Here is a 19,643-nt window from a genome sequence, read left to right on the forward strand (position 1 = left end):
TTTGCCAGACCGTCCCTCGTACCGATTGGTCACCGTATCAATTCTCCTGAGGGCATGAGAGTCGCGCCATTTTGTGTCTCCAACCGGCGTCCGGCGTCGTTGCCGTCGGCGCGTTGCGGTTGGTGTGGTCGTAGGGAACTCTGCGTATTTTGCGCTATATTTGATAACTAGCCATCCTTTTTGTTCCGGGCGGTAGCTGCAAGCGTAGCAGGGGCAACTGGGCGCATGACGTACAGGAATTTAACGCCAGGTAGGTGTATTCGTTTAAGTAATGGTGTTTTATCGTGCTGTTTTTCGTCGTGTTGGATAATGGCTCCAGTTTGGCACGTATTTGGAACCGTTCCACATTTTCAGTGATTGTGTTATTGAACTGAAAAAATGAGTTTCTTAATTGACAAGACGCCATGCATTCGCGTTGTGCTATGCCGGGACCGTCGCGTTACGTCGTCCGAGGCTTAGGTGCTGGATTTGTATCAGTGTCTGAAATTTGGTTTTGGCTCTTGGGGAGGGAACAGAAGTTGTAAAATCATGGCTGGTAGTGAGAACAAAATAGCCCAGGTGAATTTGCACTCTATTCATAGGTGGCACTGAAGGACATTGTTTGGTAGCAGATGACAGTAAACACCGTGCTGCTAGATCATCATCACTGATCAAGTGATTGCCAAAAATCATTAGAGATTGGCTGCTTTTAAGTCTGAAATTTTCTTGCTTCCTAAGTAAATGCTTCCTTCTTAAGTCTATGCTCACACCTGCTTTATTTGTTGAGGCTATGAAGCTAATAGACAGTTGTTGACATTGGCAATCATTGTCTGAAACTCACGTTATGGGCGCCAAACGACCACTGCAGTTGGCGCGCCCCTAAACTCCAATAAATATCAACAACAACCACATTGTCTGAAACTTGGTGCTTCTGTTTTTTTAGCCCCAAGGCATTTGTTCTCCACAAATATACTATGCAAAGAATGAAAAATTGTTCTGTTTGAGCAATGTCAGATGAATGCAAGCTGTTCCTGAAACTTCTGCAGCATCACATGCCATGCTCACACAGTATCCAAAATTTGGTTTTGGCTCTTTGGGAAGAGAACAAAAATATTAAGATTATGGCTTGTAGTGAGAACAGAGTAACCCAAGAGAATGTGTATTGCATCCACAGCTGGCACTAAAGAACTGTCTATGGCAGCAGATGACAGTAAACACCATGCTCTAGCTGGTGTCAGTGATTGCCAAAGACTATTACAAATTGGCTGCTTGCAATTCTTAAATTTTTTAGCTTCCTAAGTTAGTGCTTCCTTCCCTAAGTCTATGCTTGCACCTACTGTAGTTTTTTTGGAGTTTATGGAAAGTTGCTGATATTGATAATTCTATTGTGAAGGTGTCAGGCCCAACAAATGCTGATAGAAGCAGATGCTTGCAATGTTATGCACCAATTGCGCCATTCTCCAGGGCAAATAGTGCTACATTTATTGTTGAAATATGCAAGCCACAATATAAATAGGAGCATCTGGGGTGTAATAGTTAGCGCAGCTACATTATAGCCAATGCACAAGCTTTCTCACCTGGAGGAAAGATTCTGGGGCATTGTGATACCTACCTAGGCTGTTTCTGACTTAGATGTACTTAATTTAGGAATGGGTGTGTAGTTCCCTATTTAGTTGGATAGGATGCTAGCCCCCACTTTGAGAAAAAAACTTGGTCAAAAGTAGGGAGAACATGGTTTGCACCATTTGTTTGGGATAAAGGATTTCTCTGCTCACCCCATCCACAAAGTTATGTACAAAACTACACTATCTGGGACGTCAGGCTGCTGTGTGATGGGGGCTCGGAGGCCAACGCAACAGGGGTGGAGGAATTATTTCCTCCTCACAGAACAATCCAGCTGCCTAAAGTGAGTATCACTGCATCTACTCACTGATGTTGAGAGTCTGAGACAGTACCTCTCTAAGTGTATGACACTGAGCTAAATTTATATATGGCCTTTATCTACAATACCAACCATTTACACTATCTTGTGCATCTCCTCCAAAACAAGGTCCATTGGATACATAACTGGGATGCAAGCAACAGCAGGCTTCAATGACAGAGCAACAGGAGGTTGTTTATCGGTTTTGGTATTGCTTTCTAGGACCTTATTTCTTGGAAAAAATATTGGTTGGTAAAACCCAGCCAAAATAAAAGGTAAATCTAAAAAAATGTAAATAATCATATAAACACACCAGTTAAAGTTATGCCCAACAGAGAACAAGAAACCCTGCTTTAGCTTTATACCCAGATCATGATTCTGTGGCAATGCTCTGTAGATCGATAAAAAGTTTCATACTGTTGTTTTATGACCGTTTGATGCATTTTCATGACATTTTGAGCTTGGATTTCTTGGTGGAGAATATGCCTTCTCTCCAATGCTAAATCCTCCCCAAGAGCCGGAGACTCGCAGAGCCGTGGTTTTCCGCGTGCCCAAGCGAGTGTTTGGGATGGTGTTTGACGTCACCATTTTACGTTCTGTATGATGCCCATTTTTGATAGTTTTAGGTGCAGCTTTGATGAAAATGCTATATGAAAAGAATAGAAAATACTTTATTTATCAGTATATGAGTAATTCACCTTATTTTTAGAGGTACATGTAAGTATGACATGTACTTTCGTATCAAGTTTTCTTGCGTTATAATGCTTTCTACGTGTAATCCAGAAACGTTAAACCGTACCGTGTGCGAGATATTCTCTGCGCTTCCCCCTGGTCCGTCAATAGACGTTGTTGTTTTGGGTGCGGGCTCGGGCCCGGTGTATGAGCGCGTCGGTGTCATTGTTGGACGGTAGGTGGGTTAAACGTGTGCTGGTGAGCAGCAACGGACCTGGGCACTGAGTGCATTGACAGGAAAGATTGTGTGATATGGGCTGTGATTCGGCTACAACCCGCGAGCAGTACCCCTCGTTTAGTTGTGGTTTGAGTGTGGCACGCGATGCCGTCGAAGTTTCAGGAACAGCCTGCCTTCATCTCACGTTGCTCACACAGAACAATTTTTTACTTTCTTGTAGGTGTATATTTGTGGTGAAGAAAATGTCTTGGGCTTACTGTCATCCACAATTGCAAGAAAGCTGCCTTTTTGTGTGTATTGATAGTTTTTGTTTGTTTCCAGGTTGCTCATGATGGATGAGGGGCAAAACTTTTGTCTTCAGTGGAACAGCTACCAGACAAGTGTGACCAGCCTCTTTAATGACCTTAGGCGTGATGGAGAGCTGGTCGATGTGACATTGTGTGCTCAGGGCCAGCAGATAAAAGTGCACAGAATGATGCTGTCTGCTTGCAGTCCATACTTCAGGGATGTTCTCAAGGTGAGAACTTTGTATGCTGCTGCATTATGTGCTGTGAGTTAAACGGATCAGATTACAAGACATTTTTAAATGAATTGGTATGTGCATTATTTTGTCATATCATAGTGATAACATGGAATACCCTATGCCATTTTGTCATATCATAGATAATAACATTATGGAATATCCTGTGTTGTAAAAAGCTGTGTGCATCCAAAAATGGACCAATCCTAATAAGATATTCTTCAACAGAACTCAACTGACTTTGTCTCCTGGCCCTCAGGGTAATCTGGGAACACATCCAGTGTTCTTCATGCGGGATATTTCCTTCAAAGACCTGGCCAACATAGTGGAATTTATGTACCGGGGCAAGGTGAATGTTGCCCAGAGTGAGTTGGGCTCCTTCCTGAAGACTGCAGAGACGCTCCAGGTGCGAGGTCTCACAGGTGATGACGAACCGCCAGCGCAACCAGAGGTGAGAACCCACAAGCATTGCCTCATGGACATGGAGTAAGATGATGCCGGGTGGACAGAGACGCCAGAATAGTGCCTGTTTCAGTTGATAAGCCTTGCGCAGGTGCGTTGTGACCAGGTGCACACACAGTGCTTGCCAGAAACTATCATTGTGCTTGGAATTTGTTTGTGAAGCATATCTAAATAATTCCTATTGCCATCATGCACTTCAGCACCCTGGTGTGGAGCTCACTGTTGATGTTTATGCCGGGCACTCACTGTGCGCTCACACATTGCTCATCTTTGCCAGCCACCAAGAAAGCCGAAGTCGTCTGCACCGTCCGCCCCGCCGCCGCCGCCTCCGCGGTTATCACCCGAACCAGTGCGGCAGCGGCCGGCGCCGGCGCTGCCGCCACCACCACCGCCGCCGCTGCCACCGCCACCGCCCAAGCGCTCCCACTCACCACCGCCGTCCACCGACGGCCTGCTCTCACCGAAGCGAGCACGCAGCGTGGAGCAACAGCCGTCGGCGCCGCCGCCGGCGGCAGCGCCGCTCGACACGCCGCCGGCGCCGCCGCGGCCCGGCTCCGAGCCCATGTGCGTCAAGGAGGAGCCGCTGGTGCTGGAGGACGTTGATGGTGACGGGTACGGCGGCGAGAACAGCTCGAGCAGCGGCGTGATGCCGCTGCTCACGGACGCAGACAATGTGCACATGGGCTTCCTGGGCGGCACGCCCGCCCACCCGCCGCCGCACGAGTTCCAGGACGAAGGTCAGTGGGCGCGGTGGCGGCTCGGTCGCGGCCTCTGGAGCCGCGCGCCGCCCCCGGAGCGGCCGTGGTGGCGCGTGAGTCGTGCGCCGTTCTTCCCCTCGACTGCGCGTGTTGGGTCTAGCTACGTGTGAGTGCCGTGCACCGTGTGCGCGTGCCGGTGATGTTTGAAGCTTTGGTGAAAGTGGTCTGTGAGGCTAGGGAAAAAATGCAGCTGTTAAATGAGAACCGTGTTGCAAACCTGTCGTGTCTGTCTGTTCCAGACCTTTTGGCAGCTGTCGCCGGTCCTTCGAGCTTCCCCTCACAAGAACACTCAGATAGTGCAACACCAGGTAGGTCAATTTCATGTATTTCTCCACTGGCCGAACTTCTTCCCAGGTCCCGATGCTCAGCTACAGTTGTAAGTCTAGTGGTGTTGCGGGGGTTAATTTATTGTTAGCGGTCGAGGTTGAACGCGCGTTGCCATTGGCGCCGAGTAGGAATATTGGGTTGACACGGCGGTACATCTGTCATCCTGGCCCTCAGGTGCATAAAATCGATACGGTTTTTGCACGGTCATGAATTTTCATGGCGAAGTTAGTTTGCCAGGTGATTGAATTCTGTGCCACGGATTGATGAAACATCAATGTTGGGGATGGCGATAAATAACCGTTGGACATCAGTGAGGTGAGCGCGCATTCGCTAACGACGTTCCTCGAAATTTTTGGGGTGAACGAAATATGGAGTACGAGACGACAACGGACACGAACAGAACCGCTGGCCATGTTGAGAGATTCAGGTCATGGATGGAATGGATTCGGTCTCCTCACAGACGCTCCGAAAGTCCGTCGCGATGCCAGCTATGGCAGATGGTTTAGGTTCAAAGTGCCAGACGCAACTTCTGGTCGCTATCGATAGCAAAATATGCATCGATTCGCCTAGAAGCCGCTTATGCAGCTGACGACCTGGATCAGTCACACTGAAGAATGGCGCGCTGTTGGTTTACGCGATGGGTTTGGGGTTAGAGTCTTTACTTTTATCTTTGCGCTTTTAAACTGAGATAGTCAGAAAAACATTCTATGCCTCCCGAATATTCTCGTTTGCACGCCGCGCATTTTGTGAACTCGCTTGGAGCTTTTGGGTCCGGTCATTCAGTTGATGTTCAATTCTGTTGAACTGCCGCTGGTGTTATTGCGGTCTAAACACGCCTTGAAATAATCCACCTTTTCGGTTTGGCTGTTGGCCTGGTGAACGTTAGGTTTACATTCGGTAGTCTCAGCATAAAAAGTATTTCGATGTAGCTGTGGCCGTAGTTGGAAGTGCTGTGCAGTGCTGTGATTTGCTAGGCATTGTGGGTCAACCATCCGCCACGGTTGGGGTAATGTAGCTTCATGCGTTGTGGGGGCGGGAGGCAGTTATGATTGTCGACTTTCACAATCCGGCGTGGAGACTTTCTAGACAGCTCATCCACTTAGCTTCAGGTTGACTTAAGCATTGCGATGCAGGAAAGGGCAGGTTGTCGGGGTGCACCTGGCCGCGTAGCTGAGCATCGAGATCTCTGGGAACAAGGCCGGCCGCTTTTGTTTCTCGCGGTCAAATGGAGCCATGCCTCGCCTCTCCTCTCTCCCCATCCCCCCGCGGGCGGTCGTCTGGCGGGCGGGCGTCCCGCCGCTATTGATCGCGTGGCGTGACGTCACGCGTCAGCTGGCGCTCATTGGGCAGCCGTCGGCGGCCTTTCAGAGATCGCAGTCAGCTGAATGTGGCGGGCTGTGACGTCACAAACGTGGCGGAATGACCGGGGCTGCGTGCTCCGAACCCAGACCACGGGTCCAGCTCGAAGTACCGGCTCCCTGCGATGTCGAGTGTGGGAGTCTGTGCGGACGGCTTCGCGTTCGCCATTATGCGGGTCATTTTAGATGGCAGTCCTCGTTGCATCTTGTTAAATTGTGGGTTCTTGGTAACCAGCCGGGCTGCCCGTCCTCCGAATTTCCAGACCCGGCAAAAGTGGCGGGATCTTGCATTCATCTGGTAGATATTACCTGGCTTGTTGTCCTCTCTTTCGACGAGAATGGGCTTATTCATCCTGATTTTTTTTTCAAAATTATCTTTACGTGCGCTCTGCCTGAGAGGGTCAGGTCCGTCTCGCCAGTGAATTGCCCGGTAAAAAACGTCGAGTAGTTGCTCACGCTTTCGCAATGAATTCAGTCCGTCTCGTCCCGGCAGCCATTTGACCGCGAGCGACGGTGCTTGGTCGGAGGCTGTGCCTGTCCGACGCGACGCGCCATCTGTTCGGCGCTGGCGTGTGTCCCGCGTGTCGGGGCGTCCTTACAGCACGGACGGCGGAACCGTTAGCTTTGCACGACTGCCACGAGGGTGGTTGATTGTCCCTGCCGCTCGCTGAGTGGCTGTAGTCCGGTCACCGTTCGGCTCGTCCGTTCGGGAGCCACGGGAGTTCAGGGAGTGGCCCTTCCGCGGTGGCTTTCTGGGGAAGTGAACGCCGGCATTGTTGCTGGGGTCGATTGGTGTCGTTCATACTCCGAACTCGTGAGTCGCACGAGGAGGCGACCATTACTAATGCATTGCCGACGCCAGCTTTCAAAACGCGGCGGTCTTGACGCGGTGACGCGGACGCTGAGCAGGCGGCGCATAAGATGACACCAGTCGACTGCGGAATCGATGCCGCACGTTCCCGCGGCCCGAACTCCGCTGAACTCCGCCCCGCTGCGGGCCCCGCCCGCCGCCGGCCGCCGTGCCGTAAGGACGTCCTGGCCCCGCGCCTGTCTGTCTGTGTGTCTGTCTGTGTGTGTGCCGCCGGAGCCGGGCGGCGGCGGCGGCGGGCGGCAGGTGGCCCCCGCGCCGGCCGCCGGCGGGGCGTCACTGCAGCCGCCGGCCGCCCGCCCAGCGCAGTGCGGCGGCGCCGCGCCGCGCCGCGGCTCTCCAGCGGAGGCGCGTTCCACGCCGGCGCATGGTCTGTCAGATACAGGCCCGCCTACGCCCTAGCGCTCGGCCAGTAGGCAGGCATGCCATTCGTCCGCAAAACTCTTGCGGAACAAAACAAAGTAAAACAAAGAAAAACAGAACAGAAACGAACATTACGTGCCAGAGAGAACACAATTGCAGGTGGACAGAGAGCTAACCCTCTATTTTGTCCTGTGCCGAGTATCAAAAAACACCACCAGAATGATCGGCGATTGATTCGACTCCACGTGGACGTCGCTGCATGCTTGTTAGAAACAGCGAGATGGCAACGTTTGGGAACGCCAAGATTGACTCCAGTTTTGGTTAGTCATTTCGTCCTGTAGGCTGGGGCATACGCGAACTGAGCAGTAATATATGCGTCACAGGCAGCACACTGAAAGTAGTAGCGCTATTTCGCTAATGCTGTCAAACGCCGACCTCTGATGCGTGGGAATTGTGGTGGCACTCTAAGTTGCCAGAATGGACGCAGATGTTTTAGACGAGGAATTTTGTTGCGGTGTTCGGAGGTCGTCCCTTCTCATCAGACCATTATTATTCCATGGTGCGTCGTAAGCACAACCAGACTGAGCGGTAGACGGCCCTGCACAGTGACGTAGTAAATTTAATTTACTACCTCACGACGGCACAGTGAGGTAGTAAATTTTCGTTTAAATACTTCTCGCGGCATTATGATGTGAATTTGTGGAAACGATATGAGTCAATCTGTAGTGACATGTGCAATTTATAACGTATCATAATCATCATTGGCATTCGTAGCAATTCACAATTCTGTGGCCCTAAATGACTGATACGGAACCACGTTATACTGAAGCACGACTAGCGGACATCGTCAATTGACAACTCAAACGTCTATAAATCTGGGAATTATTTACAACTACTTTCTATACAAATCGTCTCGCGCTGTCTCCCGACGACATCAGTAAGGAAACTGAAATATGCCCAGTGGGGACGCTGGAAGGGGCGACGGCTTCACAACGCTGTCGTCGCGGGAAACACGTCATGGCGTGCGTTTGTCACCGCCCGCTAAAGGTTCGGCTGGTCGAGCCGGACACGGTCGGTCGCCGTCTCCTCTGGGCTGCTCCCCGGGCCGACTCTGTCCCACCCGCCGCCGGTCACCGATGGTCGCTCCCGCTGCCGGCGGGTGCTGACGGACGGCCGTCGTTCCCAGGTGGGCGGCCGGCGCCGGCGAGGAGCGACCCGGGCGCGCCGCGGCCGCTGCGCACTCGCGCCCACCCAACTCTACGGCGCGCCGCCGGCCGCCGCACTCTCCCAGCAGCTAGCGCGGCTGCGTGCGCAAGGCCTGCTGGTGCGGCAGGTGACGGCCGCCGGCGCGGCCCGAGCGCCAGCCGCTGCCGGCCCTGTTGGCGGCCCGGCTGGGCGCCGCGCTGCGGGCGCCGCTGCGAGTCCCGCAGCGAGCCCCGCTTGTGCCGCCGGGAGGCGGCGGCGCTCAGCAGCCGCCGCCTCCCGTCCCTCCGGCGGGCGTGCTGCGCTCGCTGCTGACCGGCGGCGACCGGCTGCCGCCGCCGGGGCCTCGCGCGGAGCCGCGCTCCCTCGTCCGGCCGCGCGGAGAGCCACTGCCCTCGTTCGCCACCTGGACTAGCCCGGCGCCGGCGCGTCTCGACCCGTACCCGTCATACCCGAGTCTGGCCAGCCCGAGCGTGGCGCTGCCGCAGGGCTGCGCCAAGACGGTGGTGGAGGCCGTGGCCGGCGGCAGCAGGATCACAGAGCGGGAGATGTCGCCGGCGGGCGTGCTGCGCACGTCGCGCCGCTTCTGGTGCTCGCTGTGCCAGTGCTTCGGTGGCCTGGGGCAGCCGGTCGCACCACCGCGCCGCCCACCAGGGCCGCACCACGTGCCCCGGCTGCGGCAAGGTGTGCCCGTCCATCTACCAGCGCAAGCTGCACGAGCCGGTGTGCGCCGCCTTCCTGGCGTTGGGCGACATGCCGGAGCCGGCGCGGCCGACGCTGGTCGCCGGCCGGCGGCGCCGAGGCCGCGCCGGGCGCCGCTGCTGATGGACTTCGAGGTGAAAGTCGGAGCTGCTGCAGGAGTCTGAGGCGGTCGATGATCCACCGGCGCTGGGCGGCGCCGCCGTGCCACCGTACCGGCCGCTCGTGCTGGCCGGCGGCACCCCGGTCGCCCGCCTGGCCGCCGGGGGTCGCCGGCGGCGCCGGAGACGCGATTCAGGCCGGCCCGGCGGGCAAGGAGATGGCGGGAGTGGAGGAGCCGGCGCGGGCAGGACCGGGCGGCGGAGCTCAGCGTGCTGCGGGCGGCAGGAGGCGCGGACGCGGCGTCGGAAGAGACGCGGAGCTCGGACATACAGACTGTAGACCCGCTCGGGCTGACCCAGCGGACCGAAGTGGCTGGCCGGCCCGCGGAGTCGGACGCGGCGCCGGACGGCCTGCTGACGCCGGCCCACGCCGCCGAAGAGATCCGGCGCCGAGACTCACTCTCGGTGGACATCTTCCGCCTGGCCTCTCTGACTGAGGACACCCAGCGCCTGGAATCAGTGACTGGAAGACGCCCACGGCGTACACCCGGGAAGCGAGGAGAGGCAGGCCGAGCCGGCCGGGGTGGCCGCGGGCGCAGGTGGCGGCCTCCCGGATGCCGTTTGGCGGTCGCTCATCACAGGATCGGGACTCAGCATCCTGCCCGTCTCGCAGTGCCAGCGGCCGGCCGACCTGGGCGCTGGCGGCGGCGCGCAGCTGTGCTCGGTGCCGGCGACGAGCGGCGCCCTCCGTGGCTGTGACTCGGCGACAGCGGCGGCGGAGGAGGAGGCCGTCCCGGCGCCCGCCGAGCCGCCCGGCCGGCAGCCGGAGGCCGCGCCGCTCGGCCTGGTGGCTCAGAGCATGCAGCCGGCGGCCGGCGCCGGCGCGCCTCCGCTCTAGCCGGCAGCGGCGGTGGTCGGGCCTCGGGTGTCGCGCCGTCGGCACCGGCCGGACCGACCCGTGTCCAGCTGCTGGAGAGCGGTGTCGAGATCATTCGCTGCTCGTCATAATCTGGGATGTGGGCTGGTGCGGGGTGCACCTGGCGGGCCGCATGCTTGGACGGACTAACGCCAACTTCAGCGGACCTTAAGACATGCTGTGGATAACTTAACACGTGATTACTTACGGTCTGAATGTAATCTGCCGATGCCGATAGGCCTGCTGTAAACAACTGCTTGTAGGATGCCAGCAACCATCTGTCACGGAGAGCATCTGATTGTTTAACTCGTCCGTCTTTTTGAAGCTCTTATGTTGTGGATCCGAGCAGCTAAGCAGATGCATTTATGTGCTTGGCCGAATGGGCTCCCAGGGAATAAGTATCCGTTTACCCACCGGGTTGGTGACGCTGTATATATTTCGCCACAAGCCACCGATTTTTTCTGGCAGCGTAGTCGTGTGGTAGTAAGCGAACCACTGACGGCAATTTTGTATTAAGCCGTGTCGAGCTCGGCACATATTTCCCGAGAAAGCGTGACAAAGAGACAGAGAGCGAAAGAGAAAGAGGGGGGAGGAGGGGAGGGGACAGGGGCACTCCGATCAGCAGTCGGCTCGCGCATCGCCTGGGATTGACTGGTGCGCGTCACTCCGAGGCCGCTCTCCTGGCGCCGCCTCTTCGTGTCTGTAAGTATTGTTTGTGTTTATATCTGAAGTGGTATGTGCGAACTTCGTGAAGGACTGCTTCTATACGTGCCTCGGTCAAACGCAAGTATCGCCATTCTCCGTGAATAGGCATGTAGGCAGCAGGAGCCGCAATAAGTAGGAACCGCAAACATTGAATTCGGTTTGTTCAGTTTGCTACCGAATTATTTCATGTCTCGCTGACTCGGCATTTGGATCCGTAGCGTTGCCGAGCAAAGCCGAGCGAAAATGGCATTGCCACTGCTGCCATTTTGCAAAAATCCTGGCCATCAACCGGATAAGCAATGCTGGTTTAACAACATTTTTCCCGTAAGGTTTTAGCGTTTCGCGCAGTGCCGTGGGAAGGCGTCAATAAATCATCAGATGCGAGTCCCGCTCGTAAGCCTCCAGATGATCGCACATCGTTGTCACACAGTGGGCAATGTCCAACGTTGCACCAACTAGGAGGGATGATAGGTTCTAGTCAGATCGTGCGCAGTGGTGCGTTTTTGAGGGTGTTGTGGTGCTTACTAATGGGAATATAAAACCTCCCATTGTTTTCATAGCGATTGTCCTGTCGCTAGCGACTGTCCTTGTCCTGTCCTGCTATTTCTTCTCGCATATTATATAACTTCCGTTTTAACAAATGAGTTATAAATGTCATGGAGTAACGGTGCCGAGCTGAAAGCACTATGAGCCTTGGCAAGCGCGCGGAGGCCTTAATGATGACATTGCAGTTACTCGAGCACCTATATTTGTGCGCAACTGGGAACAGACCACACCCAACAGCACAGCAAGAAAGGCCGGACTGTATCGAGGCTTTCTGAGCATGCAGGGGCACAATGCCCATCTGCGGAACGGAACACACTGCCGACGCGTGGAGAACACAGGCCCGCTCCTCCCGACCTTTTATTGGCGCGCTCTGCACCCACTGTGTTAGGTTTCCGTGCCGTTTTCTCCTTTTGTGGCATCGTGTTGAGGTCGAGGGGCGGGACGCGGTGGGGTGAGCAGTAGTCGCCTGTCCCGCGCGCGACGGCCCTGATCGGGCGCGCGCCGGTGAGGGCAGTGACCTCCAGTCGGACGGCCCTGCGGCAGGGTGGGCCGCCGAACTGCTGCTGGAGAGGCGAGACGAGTGGCCAGGGAGGCCTAGGTCGGGCAAGCGTCCGGAGGACGACAGGGACACTGTAAAACCTGCTAAAATCGCTGGGCGATGCGACGAGGCGGAACACGGCGAGAGCATGCCGCATATACCGGCTCCGTGGAGGCGCCGGCCGATGTGTCAAGTGGGCCGCGCTGGGGCGGCCGGCAGTTGACCTGTGGCGCGTTGGGGCAGGCAATGGCTGAAGTGTGCCATGCTGGGGCGGCTGGCGCCTACTGTGTGCCACACTAGGGCGGCCGACGGCTGACGTGTGCCACACTGGGGCAGGCAACGGCTAAGTTGTGCCAGGCTGGGGCGGTCAGCGGCCGATCTGTACCACGTTGGGGCAGGTAACGGCTAAGTTGTGCCAGGCTGGGGCGGTCAGCGTCTGATCTGTGCCAGGCTGGGGCGGCCGGCGGCTGATCTGTGCCGTGCTGCCGCCAGGTAGCCGGCCCGGGGACCACAGCGCAGCCGTGCTGGCCGCCGACGGCGCGCTGCGCTACCAGTGCCCTGTCTGCGCCAAACTGGTCACCTGGAGTAACCGGTCCCACCACAAGGCGATCCACCGCGGCCAGACCACGTGCGCCGCCTGCTGCGTGGTGTTCGGCTCGCGCCGGCACCTCCGCCAGCACAAGTGCCCTGCGGTGGCGGGGCCTCCTCCGCCGCCGCAGTGGAAGCCGCCGGCGCAGTGAGGAGGGGCGGCGGCGCGCTAGCCGGGTCGGGGCTCGGTCTGGCCTCGGCGGCCGGCCCGCTCAGCGGCGGCCGGACCCGGCGCCGGGACCCCCGCCCGAAGCTGAGAGAGCAGCGTCTCGCCTGTCCGGTCCCGTGACAGGGCTCAGGCGCTGGCGGGCCGTATCAGGACAGTGACGCCGCTGTCCGGAGGCGGGACGCGGCTGTCCGGCCAGCTGGCCGCGCTACTTGCCACCGAGTGTGGCCTGGTCGCCTGCCGAAGGCTCCATATAGCGGCGCGCCAGCTTAGTGACCGCTGGGACTAGGGGTCCAACGGCGTGGGTCTGGGCCTCGGCTGCAGCTGCGAGACTACGCGCCAGCCGGCGATGCTACTGAGGGCGCGGATGTCCAACACTCATACATTTTAAGGCGACCAGCGTTATCCTGCCAGTTGTATTGATATATTGTGCGGGAAGATGTTCGACTGGTTTGTGTTCAGTGATCTCACGGATCCATGTAAGATATTGCTGTTCGTAAACCTTGGAATTAGCTCCATTGCTTGAGTTTTTACAGACAATGAATTTGGCGGAAACGGTGGTTGTATGCATTTTGTTATATATTTGAAGCCGACTTGCTGTCGCCCGTGCCTGCGATGATGTGTGTTAGGAGCGTCGCTCCTGCAGCCCGAGAGTTAGAGTGGCGGTACCATATAGCACAGATAGCCGCTGAAATACATGTGGTCTTCGGTTCCTTTTTATCCTGACTGAATGCTGGACTACATGTGGCGGCATTGAGGCCAACATAAGGGAAACAGATAGGACAGAATGTCGGATGTGCCATACCCCCATAAACGAACGGTGTTTAGTACATCGGGGGTCAGCTCGGTTTCTTGCGCGACTGGACCACATGGCTTAGGATTGGCTGGGTAGTAGGAGTAATTGGTATTTTCGGACACTTTGGATTGACAGCGTCAAACGATACTCATGTTAACGCGACACATGTAGGAATGTCTCTGCCGGCATTGCTTGCAAGCGCGGATGAGCGTGGCGACCAGGCGCCACTGCGGACGGGTGCGACCAGCGGCACGCTTCTTGTCAGTCGCTCGGTGCCGGCTCCACGAGCTGACAGCCGGCCGCCCAGCAGCGGGCGAGCTCGGAGCGATCGCTCGGCGACCGGCGGACCTCGTGTCGCGAGCCGTAGATGGCCTGCGCTGGCCAACTGGCCTAGGTTACCGCCGAGGGCTTGACGTGGTGACCCGGCGCGCGCTCCAGACCTTTCGTCCGAAACCGGCTCAGTCCGGCTAGCGCGGTGCCGAGCGGGCGGCGGGGGCGGCGCCCTGCTGACCTGCTGTGTGACCTGTGCCGGCAGGGGCGCACGCCGACGACTTGCGCCACCGGCTGCTGACGGCCGACGGCCGCCTGCTGTACGTGTGTCCGCTGGCGCAGTGTGACGAGCGCGTGCCGTGGTCGCACCGCTCGCACCACCGCGCTACGCACAGCGGCCGCGCCAGCTGCACGCGCTGCGGCCGCAGCTTCGTCAGCGTGGCCAGCCTCTGGCGGCACCGCATGAACTGCAAGATGGGCCCGGTAGTGTAGTGGCCGGCCAGCGCGCGGTTTGCCGGCGGGGAGAAGCACAAGAGCGCCGGCAGTGCCGAGCGACTGCCGAACGGGCGCGAGCGCGGGCAGAGGGCGCGCGAGGGGCGCCGGGTGCGCTGGGAGAGACTGCTCGATGCGGGTCGGGTCGTGCGGACGACGCAGGCCGGCCTCCGGAGGGGGAGGCCGGCGGTGACCGTGCTGGAGACGTTGGTGAAGTGGACGGTGGAAGGGATTGCCGCGTTCGCGGCGGGGCGTGCAGGCCGACTTTGGTATTAGTACGTCCCTACTGTGGTGTACCTCATCAATAAATTCATATTCTGCGGCTGCTGTCTGAATCACACCGGTCGTATGCACAGCCACATGAGTGAAAACCGATCTTGGGTGGACGAGCGGTGCAGGCCGCGTATGCTTGCTGGTCAACTCTGACCATGTGCCGAAACCTGTCGGCGCAGTCTTGCCTGTGGCGGCGGCCGGCCGAGCATCGGTCCCCGGGCGCCACCTCTGCAGTGCGGCCTCTGCCCGCCGCGGTGCGGTCTGGTCCTCGGAGCGCTCGGCGCGGCGCGTGCGCTGCTGACGCGTGGCTCTGTGCCGGCAGGCTGGCCGGCCGCGGCGCGGGCCGACGCCGGTGACGCGCTGCACCGCGAGGTGGTGGCCGGCGGCGGCGTGCTGTACCGCTGCCCCTTGTGCCGCAAGGCGGTCACCTGGACGCGCCGCTCGCACCACAAGGCTGTGCACCGCGGGCAGACCACGTGCGCCAACTGCGGCCGGGTCATGGCCTGCCGGCAGAGCTACGCCAGCCACCGACTGCGGTGCAGCGTGCGGCGGCCGGGCCCGCCGCCGCCGCCGCCCGGCTGGCCGGGCCCGCCGGTTGCCGCCGACGCCGGCCACCGACCCGACCCCTGACCCCTGCGACCTCGCTGACCCCGGCCCGGCGCGACGTGACCGCGGTGGCCTCTGACCGGCGAGCCGGTGGCGACCTCTGACCGTTGACCTATGCCCCGTCAGCGGATGAGTGGGGTGGGTGGCCGAGGCCGGAGGGGGAAGGTCGACGTCCGGTCGGGGTTTTTGCGGTTTCTCTGGTCGCACGGCGAGCAGAGGCAGTTTGTTGTTTGGTCCTAAAGAAGCTTCGCTTTGATGTAGACGCCCAGGGTAGTGCCTGAATTTCATTGCAGAAATAAATCATGATTTCGTCTGAGGTTTCCGCACGCGTTTTATTTGGTAGCTGGAATAAATGATGTGGCGACGACTGGTATGTCGTTTCTGTGGTACCGTGGCTCGGCTCCAGCCAGAATGGCGCCTTTATCATCGGAAATCAACCGGTTCTGCTAACAGGCTTGTGAATTTGGATCCTATCGTTGAGGTCTGAGGAGTGGTGTGGTGGGTCCACATCCAGCTGGTATTCTTTCCAGTGAACTTGAAATATAGTGGCATGCCGACCATGAAAAAGCCTTCAGTAATCTAGCAAGCGAATGCTGCACAACATCATGCAGTCGTACTCCCAAGAGACCGAATCCCCTTCCCTTAGTATCCCCTTAGTAGGGCGAGCAAACACTCATTCATGGTATTTCTGCAGTACTACCTCAAATGGTTTGAGCGATCGTTTACGTGCATAGACGACTGGAATCTCTCCCTCGAAACCCGCGGTAGTCGCGCAGCTGGTGCGCGGCGAGGGCTTCACATAGGGGTCGGCCCACTCCCCTACCCCTCCCCAATGGGGTGTCGCTATTGACGGCTCACCCCAGGCCGCGCCAGCTGCCGGCGGGCCCATTGTGTGGTTGGCCCGCACCGCTCGGCTGGTTCTCCACTGCCAGCTGGAGACAAGCTGGCACTCCGGCCGGCCAGGGCGGCGCCACCAGCTCGCAAGCGAAGCCCCAGCTTGGACGCGCGCCGGCTGCCACAGCCACTGAAGGGGACCGTGTTTGTGTGTAGGGGGGGGAGGGGGGGGCATGGGCGAGAGGTAGCAGAGGCGTCCCCGGCAGCTGCCGCTTCCGGTTCCTCCATCTCATCCGCCTCCCCGGCAGAGAGACGCGTCATGACGGACGCCTCTGCTGTGGACGACGGAACAATCAAAATAACACCCACCGCAAAAGCGTGCTTTCACCGGCCCCGGCTTCCACCAAGAATAACGTGACTGGAGGCTTATGGAGCCATCATTGCTACGTGTCAGCAGCGAGTCGGCGGCGGGCGGCGGCGGACGGGGCAGAGTCGCGGCACGGCTGGGGCGCGGCGCGGCTGACGCCCTGCTGTGTGGCGGCAGGTTGGCGGCGGCCAGGGATCGACCAGCAGCACGGGGAGGTGACGGAGGCCGGCGCGCCTCGTCTACCGCTGCCCCGTGTGTCTCAAGGCCGTCTCCTGGACGGCGCGCTCGCATCACAAGTGCCGTGCACGAGGGCCGTTACTGGGTGCGCCCGCTGCGGCCGCCGGCTCTCGTCCCTCAAGGCCTACAAGAGGCACGTCAACCGCTGTGCGCTGGCGTCGGTCCGATCTGTGATGCCGGGTGCCGGCCGCCGCGCGGCGCTGAACGGCCGGCCGCAGGGCGGTCGCAGGGAGGTCGCTGCCGGCCGGGCCGAGACGCCGAACCGCCGGTTACGGCACCCGGTGGTTGGACTCAGGCTGGGCCTGCAAGCCTTTTGTGGCGTCTGACACGGCGTCTGTGGGGGATGACCCGGTGGTGTGTCTGTGAGGTGACAACGACTGCGCGCGGCTGTGCTCTGCGTCGGCTGTTTGTGCGGGACCGAGCGGGAGGGCCGCGAGCGTCTGCTGGACAGCCGTGGGCTGGAGATCCACCTCATATGCTCACCAGACGTGGTATAGCACATCGAATAAAATCATAATGACAGTGTATACATATCGGTTGAGGCAATACGTGCATCATTTTTTCATCAATCGCGTCTGGATTGTCGCACACGAAGGAGAGCTCCGCGACAGTCCGACTGGAATCCACCGCAGTCAGGATGGCTACAATCGAGCTCCCCCGCTGCCAACGCTTCATGGAGCGTTGTTGTGGCGGTCCCGGCGGCTTGTGTCCGGCCTTGGCGGAGGCAGTGACACCTCGCTGGAAGTGGGCTGCGCCCGGGTGGGGCGGCCGGCCAGTCACGCCGTCAGATGCGGGCGACCGACCCGGTTAAATCGAGCCTGGACGGCTGATCCGATGGCCTCGGCACGGCGGTGACCTGACACCTCCCGAACCTCCCTCCTGTCGGTTGACCCTGACCCGGCGTCCGCGGTCCGACGACCGGCGCCTGGCGCGGCAGAGGGCCGGGGTGACCCTGACTCGGCGTCAGCAGTCCGATGACCGGCGCCTGGCGCGGCAGAGGGCCGGGGTGACCCTGACCCGGCGTCAGCGGTCCGACGACCGGCGCCTGGCGCAGCAGAGGGCCGGGGTGACCCTGGCCCCGGCGTTCAGCGGTCCGACGACCGGCGGCTGGCGCAGCAGAGGGCCGGGGTGACCCTGTCCCGGCGTCAGCGGTCCGACGACCGGCGCCTGGCGCAGCAGGGGGCTGGGTCGAGCCTGACCCGGCGTCAGCGGTCCGACGACCGGTGCCTGGCACAGCAGAGGGCTGGGTCGAGCCTGACCTGATGTCAGCGGTCCGATGCCCCGAAGCCGGCGCGGCGGGGGCCGTGGCTGACCGGCGGCCTTCTGTGTGTCCGCAGATCGCCGGCCGGCCAGCTTCTCCTACCACTGCCGCCAGTGCGGCAAGGTCATGAACTGGTACAACCGCTCGCACCACAAGGCCTTCCACGAGGGTCGCACGACGTGCGGCGCCTGCGGCCGCGTCTTCACAACGCATCAGCCAGCTGAAGGCGCACCTGCTGCGCCAGCCATGGTGGACAGGCGCAGGCGGCGCAGGCGGAGTAGGCGGCGCACCACGCCTAGAAGGCGCAGTCGGCGGCGCAGCGCGCCTAGAGGCGCAGTCGTACCGGCAGAACGTGGCGTGTAGGTGTGGAGCGAGGACAGGCGGGCCGGTGCTGGACCGTGCCGGGCGAGCGCAGCGCGCCCGGTGGGCACGGCGTCCTCGCTCGCTGCGGGGCGTGGTTCGAGGGCGAGGAGCGCGGCTTGTCGGCGTCCGTCCCCCGGTAGACGTCAGAGGGGAGCTCCATGAACTCGCCAGCCAAGTGCCCGCCTCGGACCGGGCCAACCGGGCGCCGGTGCGCACGCCTCTGAGCGCCACCTGCCGGGGGCAGTGTGACTGACGTGTCGCCGCCGCCGCCGCCGCCACGTGCCCTGACGCTCCGCCGCTGTTGCAGGCGGCGGCGGCGGCGGCGGCGGCGGCGGTGGTGGCGGCAGCAGCAGCAGCGGCGACTACAAGGCACGCTGTCAGATCTGCGGCAAGGTGTTCGCCGGCCGGCGCACCCTGAACCGGCACCTGGCGCTGCACCGCGGTCTGACCGCGTGCGCCGTCTGCGGCGTGCACTATTCCACCCGCGCCAACCTGCTACGCCACTGCCGCGCCGCCCACCCCGAGATGATGAAATGATGCGGTGCGCGCTCGCCGCCGGCACTGGCCGACCGGAGGCTGCCGGGACTGGCGCGGCGGCGCGGAGGAGGGGGGGGGGGGGGGAGGAACGGTGGCCCCAGAGGGCGTGCGGGCCGGCTGGTGCAAAGTGGCAAATGGAAGCTGGTGAGCTGCGCACTGGCGCCGTCCAGTGAGCCTTCCTCGACGCGACACGGGTGAACGAAACCGATGTGGGCGCGGAGGTTCGGTGTCGCGGCTGGGCTGACTGCCGGTGATCGTCGGCGCCGGTGCCTTGCGACCCTGCTGCACGTACTCTCGTGCGGTGTCGGCACGCGCTGCGCCGGCCGGAGGCCTGGACTAGTCAATGCGGATGGGTGCCGCCATGGAGAAGCTCCCGAGCGAGTGCTGTGGAGCGCTCTACGGCTCTGAGCAGGCCAGTCGGCCGCCCCTACCGTGACTAGTGGAGCCCTGGCGCGCCACGCTCGGAGGTGACGTCTTGGCTGCGTCCTGGTGCGGGCGTGTGCTGGTATACATCAGCGTCATTCTCACCGCTGGCATAGCACTTCGGCGAATGCATCACTATGTATCGCTGCTGTTGTGTTCGATCGGCATTAGTTCGGGCAGTGCGCGGCTACCTTGGTGGTCAAATGGAATAAAACGTGCTACACCCAAATACGGAGTTTGCTAAGCAGCATCATTT

At 59.7% G+C, this 19,643-nt stretch overlaps 1 protein-coding gene across 3 annotated transcripts; it reads left to right on the plus strand.

Moving 5' to 3' along the window:
• Positions 1 to 95: 95 nt before the first annotated feature.
• LOC119099186 (vegetative cell wall protein gp1) lies at positions 96 to 19,003 on the plus strand. Of its 3 annotated transcripts, none has more exons than XM_037222295.1 (6): positions 96 to 250; positions 3,132 to 3,327; positions 3,590 to 3,781; positions 4,070 to 4,529; positions 4,790 to 4,858; positions 18,735 to 19,003. In XM_037222295.1, the coding sequence occupies exons 2-6, from the start codon at positions 3,139 to 3,141 to the stop codon at positions 18,962 to 18,964; spliced, it is 1,140 nt and encodes a 379-aa protein (XP_037078190.1). In that variant the 5' UTR covers positions 96 to 250; positions 3,132 to 3,138; the 3' UTR covers positions 18,965 to 19,003. The 3 variants fall into 3 exon arrangements, with proteins under 3 accessions (XP_037078190.1, XP_037078191.1, XP_037078188.1); XM_037222296.1 differs by lacking the exon at positions 18,735 to 19,003 and adding an exon at positions 14,260 to 14,964; XM_037222293.1 differs by lacking the exon at positions 18,735 to 19,003 and adding an exon at positions 12,667 to 12,928.
• The last annotated feature ends 640 nt before the right edge of the window (positions 19,004 to 19,643 follow it).

Source organism: Pollicipes pollicipes, unplaced genomic scaffold (genome assembly GCF_011947565.3).
Source record: "Pollicipes pollicipes isolate AB1234 unplaced genomic scaffold, Ppol_2.1 Scaffold_4740;HRSCAF=5597_pilon_pilon_pilon, whole genome shotgun sequence".
Classification (NCBI taxonomy): Eukaryota; Metazoa; Arthropoda; class Thecostraca; order Pollicipedomorpha; family Pollicipedidae; genus Pollicipes; species Pollicipes pollicipes.